Source organism: Telopea speciosissima, chromosome 2, assembly GCF_018873765.1.
Source record: "Telopea speciosissima isolate NSW1024214 ecotype Mountain lineage chromosome 2, Tspe_v1, whole genome shotgun sequence".
In the NCBI taxonomy this organism is placed as follows: Eukaryota; Viridiplantae; Streptophyta; class Magnoliopsida; order Proteales; family Proteaceae; genus Telopea; species Telopea speciosissima.
This window is the reverse complement of record NC_057917.1, coordinates 45,690,208-45,714,317: the sequence shown is the minus strand read 5'-3', so window position 1 is coordinate 45,714,317 and position 24,110 is coordinate 45,690,208. Positions and strand designations below refer to the sequence as shown.

Genomic DNA, 24,110 nt, shown 5'->3' with positions numbered 1-24,110 from the left:
CGAGTGATACCCGAGTTAAGTGAGTGGGTTTTGGGTGATTTGTTTGGGGTTGGATATATATTAAATAATCATTATCATGCTATTATATGAATTATAAGCATTTTGCGCATTGCATTATTTATGTTGATTGTGAACATGGAATGAATGTGATATGTTAAGGGTTCACTAATGTGACGGGTTACTGTGCCGGGTGTACCGGTACCGGAGCCCCAGAAATGATTATAAAATATGTTGATTGTCATCCTGCCCTGTATGCGCCATGCCATGCTGGTACCCAGGTACTAGATGGAATGGGACGTTGATGCACCCGAAATACCTCTCAGGACGATAGGACTTGCATGTAGTATATCTGTGGTTAGGATTCTTGCTCCCTTATGCTACGACCTTTACCAACAGGGGTTTATGTGTTGGATAGTCTGAGCACTTATTGTCTGTGGGGGAGAGAGGCCAGGTCAAGGGTAGTGATGGCTATCGGGGTCTGCCACTGGGTGGTCTGATGGCTTCTACAGGCGTAGGCTCCCTTATGATAACTAAGGTTTCATTGTGGCGATAAGTTAAGTGACCCACAGTGTCTCCTGAGTTATCATAGTAGCATACACTTGACTTAGAATTGTGTGCTAGGTGGAAAATAATTCTAACATATACATGCTTCATGGATTGGCTCCAAATTGTATGTTTGCGTGTATGCGCATTCCCCTTTGCTCTTTCACAAGCTTATGGAGCTAACCTCGTTGTGCAACCTCTTTTTAGTTGATATGCAGGTAATCTCTTGATGAACACCTATGGATGCGAATCGAGTGGAGCCGGTGGCTTGGACTTGGATGTCGATGTGCACCCAAGAATGGTGCCCTTGTGGCGTAATTTAAATTTTTACTTCTGTATTCATCTTCATTCATGTACGGACTTCATGTATAAATGTATGGAATTTATCGGATGGATACGGGATATAGTAACTGTAATATAGGTTATTATTAGAGAACTGATACCTTGTATTTATTCGATTTTAAAATGATTTACGCTTCCGTTGAGTTTAATCTCTTTATTTTGGAATGATTTCTCCATTGGTTGACGTACCCTAACATCATCAAGCCTTGATATTGGGTAGGCTGCGGATTAGGACACTGTATCTGTGATCCTGGTAGTATTGGGATGACACATGTTGTCCTAGTCACCACTTTTTCTTGCAATTTATCCTTTGTTGGGATGGGGGCGTGACAATAGGTGTGACCGGGACTCCACCCTACTACTTCTGGGATTTTTACATCGCACTCCTTGGCTGAGCCGCGGTGGAGTGCATCTCCTCACATTTGATGTACTAGCCTGACTCTCAGATCTATGAAATGGCTGACCCACTCTTTCTGATATAGGTTAGGGCTGTCGAGGTTGCTGCTGCTGTTGGTTAGCACCGGATTGCATCAGGTAAGCTCTCAACAACATATTATTCTCCAGAACTTGGAGCCACAGATCATGCACCTATGCATTGGTCGTGGGTGCATGTGGGTCGAGATACTGCATTCCAAGAACGGCAGGTCTGGGTCCAGGTCCACCACCTTGGACACTTGGAATCGGTAATGGAGGTGGAGGTGGGAGATTTTCCTCGAGCATTGTATCAGTGGGTTGTTGTACCTGTGGAATCGGACCCTATGACAAAAGTAGGCCTCGAGCCATTTGATGTGTGGTCGGATCACCACCCACTCGACCCTCCCCCGGACGAGGATTCCCTGTAACATGGCTATTTCCTTGTCGGGATTTGTTTGTTCTGTCGATAACCAAGATTGCTAGCTTTTATATAAAGTTTCCCACAGATGACGCCAATCTGTAGCGATGAAAAGCTACATTCTTCAGAAAAGATTTTTCTTGCACCTCGTCCTCCAAATCTTGACCAGACTATATACGTTGAAGTGCTGAAGTAGCCGTCGCACAAGGAGGAAGCAAAGGTGAATGTGATCGAAGAAGGCCCGAGTTTGATGGACCCTATCATTGCCTACTTAAAAGATAATGTCTTACTATCTGACCGAGCTGAGGCCAAGAAGGTAATGAGAAGGGCGGGTCGATATACCCTAATCGGCGGAGTGCTCGATTACCGCGCCACTCTTAAGATGCCTCGGGTTGGCAGGAGCCCAGTATGCACTGGCTGAAGTTCACGAAGGAATTTGTGGTAGTCACATGGACAGTCGAGCTCTAGCCTACAAAATCCAGAGACAAGGTTTTTATTGGCCTAAAATGTAAGAAGATGCAATGAAGTACATTAAGGTTTGCAAACAATGCCAACTTTTTGCCCCAGTGCCGCACCGACCAGCTACACCATTAGCATCAATACTTAGCCCCATAACTTTTGCCATGTGGGGAATGGACTTGCTCGGGAATTTCACTCCAACATCGGGAAATAAGAAGTTCTTGGTGGTCGCTATCGATTACTTTACAAAATGGGTAGAAGCCGAATCACTGGTAACCATCACAGAGAAGAATATGGAGAAGTTTTTCTGTGACAAAATCATATATCGGTTCGGCCTACCTCAGAGGTCTTGCTAACAAACAATGGAAAGCAGTTCGACAATGAAGCTTTTAGGGCTTTTTGTGCACACTACCATATTGATTTCAGGAATACCTCAGTGGACCCCCACTACAATGGTCAAGTCGAAGTAACAAACCGAACCATTCTGGATGGCATCTGGAAAAGACTGCTCGAGGCTAAGGCAAAATGGGTGGATCAGCTACCTAGTGTACTCTGGGCATATAGGACCACGGTTTAAACCTCGATAGGAGAGACACGCTTCAGACTTGCATATGGTAGAGAGGCCTGGCACCGGTTGAGGCATTAACCACATCCCATAGAGTCCTGACCTTCAACGAACAGATGAATGAAGATGGACTCAGAGCAAACTTGGATTTTTTGGACAAGGTGCAAGAAAAAGCTTTTCTAAGTAATGTAGCTTATCAGCAGAGGAAGGCTAGGTACTACAATTCCCGAGTCTGACCAAGTACCTTCACAACGGGAGATCTCGTCCTCCATAAAATAAGAACATCTGATCCAAGGAACATAAATAAGTTATCTCTGAATTGAGAGGGCCCATACATAGTTTCCCAAACTATCCGACCTGGAACATATCGTCTGAAAACTCCAGGGGATGAAGAGATACCAAGGCCATGGAACCCTGAGAACCAAAAGAAATTTTATTAGTAAAGTTTTTTCTAATTTTTTTACTAATCTTCTACTACATACATCTTTCTCATAATACATAAAGCTTGAGCATCAAGCATCTAAACCCCTATGGTTGGTTAACTCGACCACGGTCAAGATCAGTTAAGGTCATGCATACCGCATGACCCTCAACCCGACATATGTCACACCCAAAGGGTGACACCTGTGTATTTATAAGACTCCATTTATAATCTATGATTAGGAAAGCTACATACCAATCTATCGTTACAATCTTATAAATAACAACGTCTACCTAGGTAAGGGGGACTCTCTCACTACCTACTTTTTGGATTTGAATATTTTATCTGTTGTAGAGATCTAATTTAGGCATTGGAGTGTACTAACCAGCTCAGGCTGACACTCTTTTGTCTTGTATTGTTTGCTTGTGCAGATCAGCTCGGCCAGCCAGACGACAACTCGGATTTCACCGCAACAGGTAGATACCCATTCTCTTAAATCTAAGTAACTGGGTCTTAAGTACCAATATCTTTGGTCGCTTAAACAGTAAGAATCAAGTTTACTATTCACCCCCAAAAAAAAAAAATCAAGTTCCTTCTTAAACAACCAAGGTTCTAATATTTGTATTGGCAATGCCCCACCTACCAAAAACAAGGATGATGAAATCTTTTTATTTATAAAATATATTTCATTAGATGGCCAGAAGCTTTGAACAACGTTGAAATTTTCACTCTCAATAAATTATCCTTCTCTGTTTATTTATAAATATTTTGCATCAACAAATGAAGCGGCATAGAAACCTATCCTTCCTTAAAATAGAAAGATCACACACATCTCATTGAATAAGAATAAATCATATTTTATTTTTTTCTTCAACTACCCTACAAAGTCTTCATCATCCTTATAAGCAAAAACCCTTTTTTTAAACTTGATTTGTCTGGGCGCAATACGGGGAGAAAGTAAAAACCAATGAAGATGGTATCTTTTTATTTATTAATAGATTTCATTAGAAGCTTACAAAAATTGAACCACTTTGAAATTTTCTCTACCAATAAATTTTCCTTCTTTATTTATTTCTAAATAATTTGCACCGACAAATGAAGCAACTTAAAAATAATCCTTAATAAAGAAATGGGTTCCATCTCATAGAATAAAAATAAATCATTATCATCATTTGATAAATTTATGTTTTTTATTCAACTAACCTACAAACTCTTGATCATCCTTATTAGCAAAAACTCTTTTTTAAATGCGATTTGTCTGGCCCAATACGGGGAGAAAGTAAAAATAATGAAGATTATATCTTTATGTTTATTAAAAATTTCATTAGAAGCATAAAAAATTTGAACATTGAAAATTTCCCAACTATTGCGTCAAGAAATCGTCAAGGCAGATCCTCCAATGAGATTGCCTGCACCGAAGAAAAAAGTAAGCACAAGAGAGTCGGTATACTCCAGCGAGGGACTCTCCCACTACAAAAAAACACACTTGTAACTGTAGATAATTTGCTATAGTTTTAAAAACCGCAACTATAAATGTTCTATAACTATGGTTTCTTTATGTGCAGTAATTTGGGATACTTATTACTACGGTTTTTAAAAATCGTAGTAATAGAGAACATTATAACTGCGAAAACAAAATCGCAGTTAAAAATCACAAAAATATGAGATACTTATTGCTGCAGTTTTTAAAATTGTAACAATAGAGGACCCTGCAACTGTGGTAACAAAACCGCAATTAAAAACCACAGTAATATGGGCATACTTGTTGTTGTGATTTTTAAAACCGTAGCAATAAAGGACCCTATAACTGCAGAAACAAAACTGCAGTTAAAAACCACAGTAATATGGGATACTTATTGCTATAGCAACAGCTAGAGGACCCTATAACTGTTGAAACAAAATCACAATTAAAAACAACAGCAATATAGGATACTTATTGTTGCGGTTTTAAGGATCTTCTAATTGCGAAAACAAAACTACAGTAAAAAATTGCAGTAATATTTGATACTTATTGTTGTGGTATTTAAAACCTCAGTAACAAAAGACCCTCTAATTGCAGAAACAAAACCATAGTTAACAATTGCAGTAATATGTAATACTTATTATTTCAGTATTTAAAATCACAGTAAAGAAACTACAACCATAGATGCATATATGGATACAGTTATTTTATAACAATGACCATATGATTTTTTTTTTACTTTTTTATTAAAAATAATACAACCCTCCACCATAGTACTATCTCCACTAGTATCATAATACTATTACTATTAATAATGAATGTTCATTATTAGGCTATTTTATGTTCCCTTCACAATTTTTGGTCGCCCATTGATGGCCTTTGAAATAGAATCTTTTCTCTTAGAACTCCAATTGATCCAATCTCAATATCATTGGATCCCCTATAAAAAATTAGGTGGTTTAGACTTACTATTTTCAATTTTTCATGGTACTAATTTTATGATTCCATCATTGTCGGCCAATGAGGGCCCTCGAAACAAAATCTTTTCGCAAAGAACTCAGATGGACCTGATTTCAATGTCATTGGATCCCTCTTTCAAAAGTATGTTGTTTAGATCTAGGATTTTAATTTTTCCATGGTCACGTGCCCTTGGTTGAAATATATTAGTTTAGGAGTGGGCTGAGGGTTTTGTTTCTAGAGTTTAGGCTCATTCTAGTCGATTCCGATTATTCACCGTTTTTAAAATACATTACGTGAAAATAAACTTGTATTGTGTTGCTAATTTTAATTTTAACAGTGTATGGCTTTTTTTATTTTTATATTCTTATATTTTTCACAAACTTATTATAATATAATAATGCATTTTATGGAATATTTTGATAATAAAAATATATTTTGTGTTTTTTTTTATGATAAATTATTTGTATTATGGGGGAGCGTTCTTTGAGCAATAAGTAGAGTACTCCAACCTCTCACATAAATATAGTTTATTTATTTAATTGAAAGAAGAGAAAAATCATAAAAATCACATGTGAGAAAGCACAATGTACGCTTTAGGCTCAGAGAGCCTTTTCCCTTTGTATTATTTAATATAAAGTTTCTGATTGTCCTTGGATATTTTTTTAAAATATGGTATAAAGATGGGTGCACACCGTTTGGGGACCAATTGGAGACTTAAACCCATATGTATATAATGGGGAAGAATATTTTGTTTGGAAGCGTGGCCCTGTGCTAGCTCGGGGGTCAATTGGAGTGCATGGGCAAGTATCAACAAGGGTGAGATTTCCACCTTTCATGGGGGCTGGGCGGTCATTTCACCTCATATTGTGTTTGGGTGTAGGAGCCATGCTTCCAAACACAGTCCTTTTCCCTTATATAATAGTTATTTAACCCTCACTCCAACGTTAAACTACAAGAAATAGGTGGAACGGTGGTACTTAGGGTGGAGGCCTATGGCGGCATTACCCATAAACGCGTTACATATACCCATGTAATGGCAGTTGCAATTGTTGTTTTACTGGCGTTTGATTAAAAACGCCATCATAGTGACGTTTGATTCAACACATCATCATAGTGGCGTTTGTTAAAGGCCGTGGAATACCCCAACAACTGTTATGTGCCTAATGGAGCCCACTCTACTGTATGTGCGCTAGATTGGGCCAGCCTAGTATGGGATAGGTTAAAGGGCATGTTTAACGCGTTCCATCAGCTTTGGAGCTTTTGTCGTATCGGTAAAATACCTAACATTTGGTATCAAAGCTGGGCACCACGTCACGGGTTCGAGGCACGGAAAGGGCTACTTAGGAGAGGGCTACTTGGATACGCCAAAAGCTCCGAAGCTGATGGAATGCGTTAAATCAAGTCCTTTAACCTATCCCATACTAGGCTGGCCCAATCTAGCGCCCATACACTAGAGTGGACCCCATTAGGCACATAACAGACCACCATGCTTCTGTAGCAATTGTCCTCGGTGGCTTTCACTCTAGGCAGCTTTCATTCTGGCGGTAGGTAGCCCTTTCCAAACGGCTCCACTCTGTTCCAGGGTTTTTGCCTGGTGGCAGGTAGCCCTTTCTTGATGGCTTTCACTCTACTCCAGGTAGCCCTCTCCTAAGTTACCCTTTTCGTGACTCGAACCCGTGACATGGTGCCTAGCTTTGATACCAAATATTAGGTATTTGACCCTCCCCCCAAAAAAATCCCGCTCTAATCCAATTTCCCATTCGCCCCCTATTTCAATTTCTCACAACTCTCAAATCTCTCTCTCTCTCTCACACAGAATCCCTAACCCTAACCTCGTTCCCGCAGGAAATCCTCTCTCTCTCTCTCTCTCTCTCATTTTGCAAAGAAGGAGAATTCAATTGGAGCAGACCAATTGGCACAGGTACTATCGGGAAGAAAATCAAAAGATACAAGGCCCAACAGAGAATCTTTCCTTGAAGCTGCAATACAGGTAAAACTTTTTTCTTTTTATCACCTCAGAAGTTTGTATCATCTCTTTTGAGCTCGCTTCACCCTGAAATAATAGTCAGTTAACATTTACTTTATTTGATGAAAGGGAGTCAATTCCAGAATTGGATTAGGTGCAATCCATATGGGGATACTCACAACCCCACAACTCCATTGGATGGTCCACAGTAGAAACTAGGGCATGAAGGTTTCTGAACTTGATTATTTTGAGCAACTCTCTGAGTCTTTTGGGTTTGTTTCAAATAACCCTTCTGTATATGTTGATTTGGTTGAAGTTTTCGTTGTTGGACTCTTTTTCGGTTTCTTAACATGATTAAACTATTCCTACATGTGTTTAATTGATTTGATCCCCCAGGAAACCATGTTGCAACTAGTGGATGACATGTTGAAAGTGGATGGAGCTAATGCCGGTGGTGGAAAAAAGCTTGAAGAGTTGAAAAATTGTTGAAAGGCTTGGTGATTCAGTTCCATAATTCCAGCAAGGAAGGAGGTATTCTTAATGACAGTTGGTGTTGATTATGTGCAGAAGGAGAAAATTGTTCCATGTGGGTTTGGTCCAAATGATGTTGGGATAAGGTACGGTTTGATGCCGTTTTATAAGCCCTATCTCATATATAATATATGAGATACATATATAATATATATTGAGATACATAATGTATAATTATTATACACGTGTATACTCGATTTGGTTCGGGAATAGATAATTCGTTACGGTATAATTCAACCGAACGGTTTTGCCTTAGATATCGAAACCGTTCCGTACCGAATAAGTTTCATTTTCTTGATAACGAAACCATACCGATTCTTATTCGGTTTTGTACTATTTCAAACAGTCGGTTTCGGTTTCGGTTTCGGTTTCAAATTGACACCCTTAATAAAGCCTATTAACCTTAATACTGAAAATTCATTTATTAAATTGAAACCACCTAAAACATCATGGGACCTCAGAATACTGCTTGGGTACACCCTTAGGTATACTGAACACATCTACCCATAATTACAAGATTCCATCTCATTTCAAACGAGGCGTCTACAACTTCCTGTTCTCATAATTAAATTTTGGAGTGTTAATGAGTTTGATGTAAAATCTAAAGTTAATCAATCACCTTCATGCCTCGAATTTTGTATGTCCCAAGAATCAGATTGTTTTTTCTTGGGGTTTCTAGATTAGACTTTGTTAACCTTCTTTGATTGTTTTGATGTTTTGATGGTTACCGTTTGGGGTAGGCCTCTTGTTCCCCTGTTGTATTTAGTGTTTCTTCTTTCATTTAATAAACATTTTTATTGTCAAATAAAAAAAATTTGAGAATCATTGGGATGATCAGGGTTATGTTTTGAATGGGTTGAGTAGAGTCAAGCAGGTGAATCTCATATATAGTAATTTTTTATGTCCAATGAAAAGATGAAATCTTATTATTCTTAGTTCGCCCTGCATTTACAAATGCATATAACAGAGTGGGGTCCATAAGTTTTGTTTAAACACAATACAAGACTTTAATTAGTCGCATGTGGCTCTTTTAGAGGAGGCTAGACTATATTTCAAATACATCAGTAGTGCCAACACCACCAAGGCATCAACAATTACGTTCACAATCATTTGTTTAGTCCCACGCAACTCCATACCAGAGGCCGCTACTCTTGCGATTGAGCCATCCTTCACTCTTGCAGAACCATTATCGGCACATTCCTCCGCCGATTCATATCTTTCGTTTTCTTCGCCGGTAACCTTTTTGCCTCTAGCATTCCCGTCAACCTGTTTCTGTTTCTGTTTCTGTTTCTGTTCCTGTTCCTGTTCCTGTTCCTTCATTTGTGGTTGAGTTATAACTGCTGGGTTTTGGGTTGGTGATGGTAATTGGAGCTTTGGTTTGCTAACACTGGGTGATTTTTGTGGGGTTGGTTTAGGTTGGAGTTGGGTTGGAATGATTATCTTGGGCATTGTGACTTTAAGTATTTCGCTCTCAAAGTTTGCAAGAAGTTTGTCGCTGTCATAGTTGGCCTCCGGAACCTGAACATTTTTTATGAAACGGATCCATGTGTTTTCTTCGACGTTTCGTTCTCCAGTTATCTTCAAGTTTCCGAAACGATCAAGTTGAAGTCTCACTTCTTCCTTCTTAAAACCTACATAAACAAGACGATATATGAAGCTTGCTTAATTAGGGCAGGACCCATAAGTCATAGCAGTGGTTGATCATTTTATATATTTCCATGTTTAGTTTTCTAAATAGCAAAAGGAATAATATACAATCAAGAAACATGCGATCCTTGAGCAAAAAAAAAAAGATGAAAAAGAAAATTGAAAAATTATCTCCTGCGAGATAAAGATTTGAGAAAAATATACCGGACAAAGAACTGCAGGGGATAAAGATTCGAGAAAAATTATTACAGTGTTTTTTTTTTGGGAGTAATGTGAAATACACATGGATGGACTAGAACACAAGTGTACATTCCATGAATTAGAAATTGGCCAAACTGCTATAATGCCTTTCTTGCCAGAGAGTCAACAAGACACAATTTTTAAAAAAAAAAAAAAAAAAAAAAAAAAAAAAAAACCTTAGTTGTCCAATGTTGACTTAGCATTTTGATTTTGTTTATTAAATTTTATTTTATTTTACAATCATATCCTTTTGATTTGAAAAGGAAATACCACTTGGAGGTCTAACCTCATTCCCAATGTGGTCTACCCATGTATAATAGATTGACAACTTGAAGAAGAACAAAGGATCACACCCCCAATCCATCTCACATGGTCCATGGGGTGTGACGATCACGGAAAATTGTTCTCTCCAATTCTCTAAAGCTCGATAGTGAGGCAATGCTAGGTGGAGATGCCGACACATGGCAGGTCAGACATCCAACGATCTGAGCTCATTGACCATGTTGAGTTCGGACCGTTGGATGTCCGACTTGCCACGTGTCGGCATCTCCACCTAGCACTACTGAGCTTAAAGAATTGGAGAGGAGAATAATCCTGGGGACCTCCCCTCACAGATGGTGTGAGATGGGGTGGGATGGTTACCTGCAGGGACGGGATCCAAATTCACAAAATATTACTTAGGGGTCTAAGTCTAACCCAATAGTATATGAAGACACATCCAAAATACTAGATATAACCGATGTAAAATTATACCTCTATAACTCCCAACATCTCAGCAGATGAAATCGTCATGTTTTCCCAACTCAGGATCTTTTTCTTGGTCACAACTATAATGGTTCAATTCTTTAGTTTTTGTGGTTGAGGATTTCGAACCATGACTCAACCAGGGAATCTGCCCTATTGACTATGTAATTGTGGACATAACTCACCCCAGTGGATGCATGGTTCAGATCAGGTATGTAACCCATCAGCAATATTCAAATATCAAGTCATGATTTGTAAGAAAATGGGAAGACATACCTGGAAGGTGGAGGACAAGAGTATCGGAACCTTCCTCTTGTATCCATTCCAACAAGGGATCAAAGTCTTGGTATGAACGACGGCCAGCATAATTTCCGCGCCTTGCTGCCATTTGGGTTTTTCTTTTCTTTTCTTTTCTTTTCTTTTCTCTTCTCTTCTTACCTAGCTAGTTAGGAGCTTGAAATCCTTGAAGGGAAGCTATGAAAATGAAAGCTTTCGCATAAGGGTTTATATGCATGAAACATTAGATGAATGAGAAGTTACTATTTGGGGTTTCTTTGATTTGAGATTATTCCTTAACTAACTAGTTTCTTAGGCTTTGCTACTTTGGTCTGTTTCTTCTGAGTTTAAATCATCCTTTTAATAACTGAGAGTTGGTCGCGTATTAGGCGAGAAAAGATGAAAATTCTTTGTTTAGTTTCCACGTACTCTTTGGAACTCCTCTTTGCAATCAATGCCTTTTTTAATTAAAAAATGGAAGAAAAAAAATGGCTTCTAATTAATGTAGATTCTTGACCAAACCAAGTACAACAGGACATAGACCTGATGCGGTATTCTTTTTATTTTTAAGAAATAAAAAAGCTTACCTCTACACACCAGCCAATCTGGGTTTCTAGGCTGTGGGCATGTCACAGCTGGCCATTAAAAATTTGGGCTCAACTTTGAACTATATTGGATTGGGCCATATACCTGTTTGCTAATAATGGAACCCCATGTGTGACATCCGCACCTAAAACACACCCTAATATTTCGGGTCAATTTGAACTTTAATTGACGGGTGTTGCCACGATGTCAACGGTCAACACCTGTGATCTTGGACTGTAACAGTCAAGGGGGAAAGCTCGAACACAAGGATTGTATTCACAACTTGATGGGCGATTGGACCACACAATGGGTAAGCCTTGGACCCTAAATTTTGGTACACAGGTCCCCTCCGAAGTCCTGAAAGTGTGGGTCAAAACTCAACCACTTTCTTGGTTTGATATCTATTGTACAACTATTGTATTTTAATTTGCTCACCCCGGCTGGGCTTTGTTGAAAATATTTATGATTCACCTAAAAAAATATTTATTATTTCATCAATAAAAAGGCAAAAGGTTTTATGCACGATTGTGTACGTACACAATTACAATCGTGTCTTCAATCGTTGAATATGGGGAGAGAGGGAATATGTTATATGAAGTGCCCCCCCCCCACCTAGGGTTGTCAAAGTTGGGACCGAACCTGGTAAATCAGCCCGAACCAAACCGAAATATCCCAACCCAAACCGAGCCGAAGTCTTATTGGGCTGGTTTTGGTTTGGGGGAATTACGACCCCAAAACCGAACCAAACCAAATCGAAAACCAAAGAACTCGAAACAATCTGTAATAGACTTAAAACTTGGGCCAAAACTGAAATCGTTTTACCCCACTAAGAAACCGATAATAACCCGAAACCCATAAAAATAATCATATTTGTTCTATATATACAGTTATATAAATGTGTATGGTGAACCCAAACATGGCCGAAATTGAAACCGATTTACTCCGATAAGAAACCAATAACAACCTGAAACCCATAAAAAATCATAGTTGTTATATAGAGTTATATAAATGTGTATGGTAAAACGAATCCAAACAGGGCCAAAACCAAAACCAACCCGATAACAAACTAGATACAAGAAACCAATGTAAACCCGAAACCAAACCGAACCGAAACCTAACATTCCTTGTTGGTTTGGTTTTGGCTTCACCATTCCTACATCGAAACCGATTCAAACATAACTGAAACCAGCCCGAATCGATCGATTGACACCCCTACCCCCACCCCTATCCAACCATTGAAAGGTACGACGGTATATGTACACGGAAAGAAATCCTCTCCAGTGCACATCCAATGGCTTGGGGCACTCGGGATGCGTGTCTGGATTCTCCTACCCTTTGGATGTGCACTAGAGGGGCTGGCGCACTTAAGAGGATCCAGGTCCGTATGTACACGTCTGTAGACAAAAACTGGATTAAAAAAACCAAAAAAAGAATAGTCACAACTACGGATCCACATTAATCACCATTGGTGGATGCATGTATGCTTCTTAAACATTTGCAGTTACATTCAAAAGATTAGATAAAACAAGAGGGTGAGAATGCTAAATTTTATACTTTCCACATACCACTAGAGCCACCGCCACAGCAATGGATCAGGGTTATGCTTAGAATGAGTTGAGTTGAATCAAGCAGGTGAATCTAATATATAGTAATTGATGTCCAATGAAAAGATGAAATCTTATTATTCTTAGTTCGCCCTGCATTTACGCTCGTAGAGCACAGCTATTTATTCAGGACTTACTTAACCCAAACAGATCTAGACTTATTTTTGAGGATCCGGTTGTTTCCAGTAATGGAAACCCTGTTTTATTTGGCTTTTCTGTTGGTTTCCCCCAGCCCTCAAACAATACCCTGAAGGAACAGTTCACTGGGTTATGGCTTCCATTGGGTCTACTCTCATTTTCTTCTGTGGATGAGGGGCGGTTTATGATCGAACTAAATTCTGCAGCTGCTCGAGATCAATTAATCTCACTCAGTCCTTGGTGGTGTGGAAATAATATTGTTCATGTAATTCTCCACCATTTTGATGAAGACATATTTACTGCGGAACGTGATCGACTATGTCCCTATATGGGCACAAGTCAGCCCTGTTCCTGCTGAAGCGTTCTCTTTTGATGCCATTAAACAGGCAATGTCATGTGTTGGCAAAGTGATCGATCTATACTTGAAAATCGATCTGGATCTCCCCCCTACTGTGGCTAGGGTGAAGTTATTGATCAAGTGGCGGCGCCCTCTCTGCATGCATTCAAAAATCAGAACTTGCAGAGTAGAATTGCTTCTAGTTGTTCTAAAGTACGAAGCATTTAAAATTTGTGGACGGCCGAATCTGTCATGACATCAGTTCTTGCCCCACCATCTTTGGACCTTCGAGTTCTTCTACTGTTGACTCTTCTGTGGGTCTGTTTGATCAAGCACTCACAACCCCCCTCCACGTGAACTTTACAGGCTACCAGGTGGATAATCAGCCAAATGAACGACAGATTGACATAGTGCTTCTGGTTGACTCGGGGTCCTCTCCTGACTCGTTGGTTCGGAGGCCTGTGAGAGTAGGTCCAGTGGATTGTGATAGTAATGCCTCTATGGATTGGGAGGGAATTGACTGTTTAAACCCTGTTACCACGCATTTGGGCCTTAATGCTAGCCGCTTCCAGGACCTTATGACCGATCCTCCCCTGAACCCATCTGTGTCATTCCCTGTGGCACCCACTAAGCCTCTACCCATCACCTCACCTACGGAATCCTATGATGATTCGTTTATCAATGCCCTTTTGACTGAACCAAAATCTGACTCACTTTCAGTTGATGTTTTACCCAAGGAAAGAGAAAAACTGGACACCTTGGAAACTGGTGGTTCTTCTGTTCATTCTCCTTCCCCTCTACCCTTGGACTTGGACCCTCACTTTGGCATTACCTCTAACCCTGTGCCTGTTACTTCTCATCCACCCCACCTTCGGAATTCTCTACGGGTATCCCCTGGGATAGTTTAATGTCAAAAAAAGAAAAATCTCTTTCTCTCTTTGTCCCTCTTCTATCTCTGCTGAAACTGCCTCACTGAAACTGCTACTTGACCATTATGTTGCTTCCACGCGTGACCCTACCTCCTTTTTTCAATTTCTTCATGCTTGGACCGATGAGGTTTCTTCTCACCATATATTTGGTTCTTCGAGCTTCACTGATGATATCAACATCCCACCTGGCTTGGCAACTGGCATCTCTCGGGGATCTCGGTCACTGAATCCGGTACATCTCTTTACTGTCTTTGTGGATTTCTTTAATTACTCCTGTATACTGTTTATTTTTTATTGTATATATCTGTTAACATCTGGGAACTTAACCAAAGGGCTTTGAGAAGAACTTTCTCCCCCCGTTGGTATAGATTTTGTATGCACTTTTTCTTCTGCCCCATTTATTCATTCATCATGCTTATTTTGTCTTGGAACATTAGGGGTTTAAATAATAATTTCTCCCATAAATGTCTTCAGTTGCATATTAACAAACATCACCCTGATATAATCTTTCTTTGTGAAACTAAATGTACAGATCATTCCAAAATTCGTGTGACTTAGTCTTTGTCTTCTTTTACTTCATGTTGCCATGTTAATAGCTCAGGAACTAAAGGAAGAGAAGGGGGTTCGTGGGTTCTTGTCAAACCCCAGATTCAAATTGTTTCTGTTGTGCCATCCACCCACTTTATTGCAATTAAAATTTTGGATGGGCCTGACAGGCTTTTCTAGCTAGTTTGCATTTATGCTCCACCCCATGCTATGGCCCAAACTTGTTTTTGGTCTGAGTTGCATTCCTTCTTAAAACAACTGGACAACATGGTTTGCATCATAGATGACTTCAATGATATTCTCCACTCTGATGAAAAAATTGGAGGAAATCCTTTTAAACCTTTTTCAGCCACCCTTAGTTTAAACAACCTTATGCATGACCTTTCCCTTGATGATATCCATTTTAGAGGTCCTCGTTTCACCTGGTCTAATAAGCAAAATCCCCCTTGCCTCATTAAGGAGTGTTTGGACCGTGCTATGGCCTGGCCTTTATGGTTTTCCACATTTCCTAATGCCGGTATTACCAGATTATCACCAATTGGATCGGATCATAATCCTATCTTACTATCCACCATTGGGGGTTGTCTATCTAACAAAATATTGTTTCATTTCCAAGATGCTTGGACCCACCACCCAGCCTTCCCAAATTTTTGTACCTCCATCTGGCAGGCTAACTCCTGTGATCCCATTAACTGCAAACTCTCCAACTTATCCAATGCCCTTTGAATCTGGAACAGGGAAGTGTTTGGGCATGTTTCTCATCTTAAATTTTCCCTAGCAGATTCTTTCTTACAAATTTCTGGTAGCCCCTCCCCTAATAGACAACTTCTTCATCGTATTGCTAATCAATTGTAGTGGATTTTCCAAGCTGAAGAAATGTTTTGGTTAGAAAAGTCTAGACAGGTTTATTTTAGGGATGGGGATAGAAACACAAAATTTTATCACTCTGTTTCCAAAACCAATTTGCGATCTAGAAGAATTGAATTTCTGCTTGATGAGCACGGTAATGAGGTTGAGGATCCTAAGTTTATGGCTCATTTATTTGTTGATCATCTCAAATCTATATTTACCACTTCGGAGCCTCTGGATTCTAGTTTCATTGAATGTGTTTTTCATAAAGTTCTGCTAGAGCAAGATTGATTGCTACCATATTATTTTTGTGCCCTCCCTTCAGGAAATTAAAAAAGTGTTGTTTTCTTTTGGTCCTTTTGAGGCTCCAGGTCCTGACGGTTTCCAAGCAGATTTTTTCCAAAAATATTGGGACCTGGTGCAATTAGATTTATTTTCTTTTGTTTCCAATTTTTTTTCTCAATGCTACCATCCCCTCAGGAACCAATCATACCCTTATCTGTTTAATACCAAAATCTTCTACTGCAACCAAGGCAGGTGATTTCAGACAGATTAGTTTGTGTAATGTTACCTACAAAATTCTTTCAAAATTAATTGCAAATAGACTCAAGCCCATCTTGTCTTCAATTATTTCCCCTTTTCAGGCTGCTTTCTTGCCCGGGAGTCAAATTTTTGATAATATTATTTTAGCCCATGAGATTTTCCATTTTTTTAAACATATCAGAAGCAAAATGGGTTACGTGGCAATAAAAATTGATATGTCTAAGGCATATGATAAACTTGAATGGGGTCTCATTACCTCTCTTTTTGACTTCTTGGGTTCTAGCAATCATTGGAAAAGTCTTATTAATGCCCTAATCTTCACCTCTTCTTTTTCAATTAAGTTAGACGGCAATCCTTTTGATTTCTTTCAAGCCTCTAGAGGCCTTCGACAAGGCTGCCCTCTCAGCCCTTATCTCTTTATTGTTGCCATGGAAGCTTTATCTCGATTAATCTCAGCTTATTGAGATTTGAATCTTTTTCATGGCATCAAGATTTCTCGTAGTGCCCCAAAAATTACTCATCTTTTATTCGCTGATGACATTTTCATTTTTTGTCGGGCATCTTCCAAAGATCTGCTAACTATAAAAGCAATTCTTGATCTCTTCTCAGATCTATCGGGACAAGAAATGAATCTTTCCAAAAGTGATCTCCATTTTAGCAGAAATGTGCCTTCTTCAATCAAGAAGTCCCTCTCTGATCTAATTGGGATTAAAGAAATGGCAAAAAATTCTATATATCTAGGGACTAACCTTTTTCCTTGTAGGTCAAAAGTAAAGGAATTTGGTGGAATTGTGGCTAGAATGCAAAAGAAGCTTACTGCCTGGAAATCAAATTTATTATCCTATGCAGGTCGTAGGGTATTAATCCAATCGGTATTAGCTTCTACCCCAGCCTATCTTATGAATTGTTTCTTGTTACCTGGTCAAATTGCAGGAATATTGATTCAATTTGTCTCAAGTTCTGGCTTGGGAACAAGGACAATAATAGGAATTCTACTCTCATTGGATGGGAAAAAATGTGTCATCCAAAATCTCAGGGTGGCCTTGGTTTTCGAAATGGTGAAATCCACAATAGGGCACTCTTATTAAAACTAGGATGGAGGGTAATTACCGAACATAACTCTATTTGGGCCAAAATTCTTAAGGCCAAATACTTTCCAAAGACATCATTCTTCGACCCTGCCACACGATCTAAAAGAGGTTCACAAATCTGGAACAGTATTGCACACATAACCCCCATTCTTGAAAAATATGGTTATTAGGAAATTAGGGAATGGGGAAGATACCTTCTTTTGGACTGATAGGTGGAATCCATCTCTTCCTTTTAGCCTAGCTAATTACACCACCTCCAGTCTTTCTATCAAGGACAAAAGGACCACCATGGCCCAAATTGATTTGGAGGAAGGTCTTACTCCTAACTCTGTTAGATCCCTAATTCCTGCTAACTTGCATCCTATGATTTTTTAATTTCAACTTAAATAATTCTGATGACAGATGGTGGTGCACCTTGGCCAAAAATGGGATCTTTAGTACTAAACTTGATGCTAATTTTCTTTCCTCTCCTACTGCCTCTAATCTTTGTTTTTCCTTATGGTGAAATTTCTTTTGGAAACTCAAGATTCATCCCAAATTTAAAAATTTCTTTTGGCGTGTGATACATGCAGGAATACCGATCAAGGCTTCTGTTTCCAAATGGCTTCAGATCGACCCTTCTATGCCTTTTGTGGAAATTGTATTGAATCCTACTGGCATCTATTCTTTTCATGCGATTGGGTCAAACATATTTGGGTGGCTAGACCTCTGGGTTTACGTACTGAATTTCTGGTCTATGATTCCCTGAGCGATTTTTGTTTTAAATTTTTTTCTTCAAGACTGTTAGATAAGGCCTCAACCATCTGGTTTTTTGAGGTGTTTATTATTACTTGCTATTTCATTTGGTCGACCAGAAACAAACTTATCATTGGCTCTGAGAAACCAAATGCTTTATAGGTGATTAACCAAGTCTCACGCTGGATAGCGGATATATAATTACAACACCTCCCCCCTTCTCCCAATGATGTATTTAAGATGCCCGACAATAGTTGCAATTTGGTTACATGGTTATCTATTTCTCAGCTTAAATATCCTATTTTAGTGTGTGTAGGAATCCAGACTCCATGAGTAAAACTAGGAGGCTGGTCGTACAATTTTTTGATGGATGGAAGGTTTTTGTTGTTTGCTGCAGTGAATATTTTGTCTTCTACGGTCTGGGAACTAGAATTGTAAAGCATCAAGACTGGTCTAGATCATGCAGCGCTTATAGGTTTTGGAGGTCATGGAAATTTGGTGCTCAAACCAAATGATTGCTAATGCTCTTCCATCCCCTACTAACTATCCATGGCCTTGGCTTTATATTAAAGATCTAATGTATAGAAGTGATAGATCTCTAGATATTACATTTACTAAGTTTAAAGATAACTTATGTCTAGCAATAGCCCTTAACCTTGCGACCTATGCGCAAGACAAACAATATGTATTCTATCTATTGACCAAATATTGGATTCCCTTCTAAACTTGGGAACCCAATATTTGGTCTTATCTTCCACCTCATCTAATTGAGAAGAATCAATTATAATCCCTTGTAATCTTTTGTAATCCATTGTGTGTATTGTACATACCTCTTTCTTGTGAAGGATCGAGCAACCAAGGAGGTTCTTCTGTCCGGCCCGAGTAAGGATGGATTGTATGTCTTCTACCTGTCGTCCTCTCAAATGAGTGCTAATATTGCTGCAGGAACGACATTGGATGGGTGGCATAGCCGTTTCGGCCATCCCCATAAAGACTTGCTTCTTCGTATGATTCGCCAAAATAATTTGCCTTGCAATAATAAATCCCTATCCCCCCTTTGCAAGCCTTGCCAATTAGGAAAATCTTGCCGTTTACATTTATCCCTTTCCCCCTCTAGAAGTTTATTTCCGCTTGAATTACTTTTTAGTGATGTTTGGGGCCTTGCCCGTGTTCCCTCTGTTTCTGGCCATAAGTACTTTGTCATCTTCGTGGATGACTTTTCCAAATACATATGGTTATACCCAATGACCCATAAATCTGAAGTTTTTGACATATTTCACCGTTTTCAAACTAGGGTGAACACCAGTTTTCGCGAAAAATTATTTCCATCTAAACCGATTGGGGGGAGGGGGGTGAGTATCACACTCCCCCCTCCTTTGCCCAAATTGGCATTCAACATAGAATTTTGGCCCCCCATACCCATGAGCAACAAGGCTCTGTTGAGAGGCGACATCGCCACATTGTTGAGACTGGCCTCTCTCTCCTTGGCCGTAGCTCTGTTCCCCAACAATATTGGCACAACGCATTTGAAACTGCTGTTTATCTCATAAACAAAATGCCCTCTCGGGCTTCCATGAACCTTTCCCCCTTCCAAATATTATTTCACAAAGCGCCGATTACTCTTTTCTTCGCGTATTTGGGTGCTTATGTTTCCCCTTTTTAAGACCATATAATCACCACAAAATGGACTACTGGTCTACCCCATGTATGTTTCTAGGTTACAGTAATTCTCACACGGGCTATATTTGTCTTGACCGATCTACCAATAAAATATATATAGCTCGGCATGTCCGGTTCCATGAATCTGAGTTTCCTTTTGTCACAAAGTTCTCCTCCCCCACACCCTCACCAACACCTCTACCATCACCTCCTTGGGCAATTGCTCCCACCAACTTACCATCATTACCCACTCCCCCTTCACCATCTCCTCAAGATAACCATCTTCTCCTCACTCAACCGACCCCAACCCCTCCTCAAGATAACCATCCTCAACCAAGCCCATACCTACCCCCATCCCAACCAAGCCCATACCCATCACCACCCCAACCGAGCCCACATCCCCCTCCCCCCAACCGAACACCTCCCCTCCCCCATGAGGCGCACCAGGTCTCTTCATGACATTTACCTCAACACCACTCCCACCGCCCTATCTACCACCACCCCCTCCACCATTGAGCCCACCTGTTTCACTCAGGCGAACAAGATTTTGGAATGGGGAACGGCGATGACGGAGGAATTTAATGCCCTTTTAAAAATGGCACCTGGGACCTTTTACCACCCCCTCCTCCATCTAAGAATATTGTGGGCTGCAAATGGGTGTATCGAGTCAAGAGGAAACCAGATGGATCTTTCGAGCGATATAAGGCCCGTCTTGTTGTAAAGGGCTATCATCAACAGCCTGGGCTTGATTACACTGAAACTGTCAATCCAATTGTCAAGCTCAAAACCATTCAGACCATTTTATCTCTAGCTATCTCTAATGGTTGGTCCATACACCAATTAGATGTTCACAACGCCTTCTTACATGGCGTCCTACAAGAGGAGGTCTACATGTTTCAACCTCTGGGTTTTGTTGATCCAGCCAAGCCCAATCATGTATGTAAATTATTGAAGTCTCTATATGGGCTCAAACAGGCTCCAAGGGCGTGGTTCACACGCCTCTCTCAGTTCCTTCTTAGCATTGGATACAGGGCCTCGCACACGGATCCCTCTCTGTTCATTTATTGATAGGATATCAACATCAAATTTGTTCTTATTTATGTTGATGACATAGTCGTCACCGGGAATTCCCCAAGTCATATATCTGCCCTTCTCCAGCAACTAGCGGCAGAATTTGCAATCAAGGACTTGGGCCCGTTACACTTCTTTCTCAGCATTGAGGCTCTCCCCCATGCCCATGGTCTCCTTCTTTGCCAATCTCGTTATATTGGCGATCTATTGACTAAGGCTGGTATGATAGACTGCAAGCCTCTACAGACACCAATGGCCACTTCAATGTCCCTTACAGCTACCTCTGGCTCTCCTAGGACCGATCCCACACTCTATCGGTCTATTGTTGGTGTCTTCAATATGTTACATTGACCCGACCAGATGTGGCCTTTGCAGTGAATAAGGCCTGCCAATATATGCATGCACCAACTGAGAATCATTGGATGTTGGTCAAGCGGATTCTTCGCTACCTCAAGGGCACCCAGTCCCATGGACTATTGATAGATCGCCACTCTGATCTCCGATTACAAACCTTTAGTGATGCTGATTGGGCTGGTTGTGGTGATGACAGAAAATCCATCGGTGGATTTGCAATCTTTCTTGGTACCAACCTCATCTCATGGATATCAAGCAAATAGCGTACTGTCGCACGCTCTTCCACCGAAGCCGAATACAAGGCCTTGGCAGATGCAGCTGCTAAGCTGATATGGCTTCAATCTTTATTCACAGAGCTTGGCACTCCATTATCTGGTCCACCCATCTTGTGGTGCAACAATATTGGAGCCACATATCTCTCCGCCAATCCGGTGTTTCACGCTCGTGACCAAGCATGCATGTTGAAATTGATTTTCATTTCGTCCGGGATTGAGTCTCCAAACGTGAGTTACTGGTCCAATTCATCTTCACTAAGGATCAGCTTGTCGACATTCTCACCAAGGCCCTAGCAACGGCCCGGTTCCAATTTCTCCATGACAAGTTGAAGCTCTGATGCTCAGGACCTTCTACTTGAGGGGGCGTATTGACTAAATATTGGATTCCCTCCTAAACTTGGGAACCCAATATTTGGTTTTATCTTCCACCTCACCTAATTGAGAAGAATCAATTATAATCCTTTATAATCTCTTTTTTTTCTTTTTTTTGTTCTCATACAAAAAAAATAATGCATATAACAGGGTGGGGTCCATAACTTTTGTTTAAACACAATACAAGACTTTAATTAGTCGCATGTGGCTCTTTTAGAGAACCCTACTAGAGTATATTTCAAATACATTACTAGTGCCAACAACACCAAGCTGACGTTCACAATAATTTTTTTAGTCCCACGCAGCTCAATTCCAGAGGCCGCTACTCCGGCGATTGAGCCATCCTTAACTCTTGCAGACCCATTATTATCGGCACATTCTTCCGCTGATTCATATCTTTCCCTTTCTTCGCCAGTAAACTTTTTGCCTCCAGCATTCCCATCATCAACTTGTTTCTGTTTCTGTTCATGTCCTGTTCCGTCTCCAGAGTTTTCTGACCTACTATTGTTGGTTCACTAACTTTCTCATTATTCATTTGTGGTTGAGTTATAGCTGCTGGGTTTTAGGTTGGTGATGGTAATTGGAGGTTTGGTTTGCAAACACTGGGTGATTCTTGGGGGGTTGGTTTAGGTTGGAGTTGGGTTAGAGTGATTATCTTGGGCATTGTGAGTTTAAGTACTCCGCTTTCAAAGTCTGGAAGAAGTCTGTTGGTGTCATAGTTGGCCTCCGGAATCAGAACATTTTTTAAGAAACGGATCCATCTGTTTTCATCGACCTTTTGTTCTCCATATATCTTCAAGTTCCTGAAACAATCAAGGTGAAGTCTCACTTCTTCCTTCTTAAAACCTACATAAACAAGACGATATATGAAGCTTCCTTAACTAGGGCAGGGCCCATAAGTCGTAGCACTACGTGGTTGATCATTTTATATATTTCCATGTTTAGTTTTCTCAATAGCAAAAGGAATAATATAAAATTAAGAAACATGCGGTCCTTAAGCCAAAAAAAAAAAAAAGAGAGAGAGAGAGAGAAAAATGGAAAATTATCTTCTGCGGGACAAAGATGGGAGAAAAATATACCGGGCAGCGAACCACAGGGGATAAAAATCCAAGAAAAATATTACATTGTGTTTTTTTTTGGGATTAACGTGGAATACACATGGATGGACTAGAACACAAGTCTACATTCCATGAATTGAATTAGAAATTAGCCAAACTATGATATTGCCTTCCTTGCCAGAGAGTCAACAAAACACAAGTTTTAATATATATATATATATATATATATATATATATATATATATATATATATATATATATATATCTATATAGAGTAAACCTTTGTTGTCCAATTTTGACTTAGCAGTATGATTTTGTTTATTAAATTTTACTTTATTTTGCAATCAAATCTTTTTTATCTGAAAAAGAAATACCACTTGGAGGTCTAACCTCATTCCCCATGTGCTCTACCCGTTAATAATAGATTGACAACTTGAAGAAAAACAAAGGATCACACCCCCAATCCATCTCACATGGTCCATGGGGTGTGAGGACCACTGAAAATTATCCTCTCCAATTTTCTAAAGCTCAACAGTGTGGCAGTGCTAGGTGGAGATGTCGACACGTGGCAAGTCGGATATCCAATGGTCTGAGCTCATTGACTATGTTGAGCTTGGACCATTGGATGTCTGACTTGCCACATGTCGACATCTCCACCTAGCACTGCTGCACTGCTGAGTTACCACCCCTCACAGATGGTGTGAGATGGGATGGGATGGTTACCTGCAAGGACGGGATCCAAATTCACAAAATAATACTTGGGGGTCTAACCCAATAGTATATGAAGACACATCCAAAATCCAAGTTACCACCCCTCACAGATGGTGTGAGATGGGATGGGATGGTTACTTGCAAGGACGGGATCCAAATTCACAAAATACTACTTGGGGGTCTAACCCAATAGTATATGAAGACACATCCAGAATCCTAAATATAACCGATGTAAAATTATACCTCTATAACTCCCAACATCTCA

At 40.0% G+C, this 24,110-nt stretch overlaps 1 protein-coding gene across 1 annotated transcript; it reads right to left on the bottom strand.

Annotated features, from left to right (window-relative positions):
* Window positions 1–9,092: 9,092 nt before the first annotated feature.
* LOC122650755 (inactive protein RESTRICTED TEV MOVEMENT 2-like) lies at window positions 9,093–11,122 on the bottom strand. Its single transcript, XM_043844142.1, has 2 exons — window positions 10,989–11,122; window positions 9,093–9,712 (listed from the first exon to the last, which is right to left on the bottom strand). The coding sequence occupies exons 1-2, from the start codon at window positions 11,098–11,100 to the stop codon at window positions 9,093–9,095; spliced, it is 732 nt and encodes a 243-aa protein (XP_043700077.1). The 5' UTR covers window positions 11,101–11,122.
* Between the last annotated feature and the right edge of the window lie 12,988 nt (window positions 11,123–24,110).

Coding starts and splice junctions, on each gene's coding strand:
- LOC122650755 (XM_043844142.1), bottom strand. CDS start 11,100: ATGGCAGCAAGGCGCGGAAATTATGCTGGCCGTCGTTCATACCAAGAC. Junction 9,713..10,988: donor TCTTGTCCTCCACCTTCCAG/GTATGTCTTCCC, acceptor TTGTTTATGTAG/GTTTTAAGAAGGAAGAAGTG.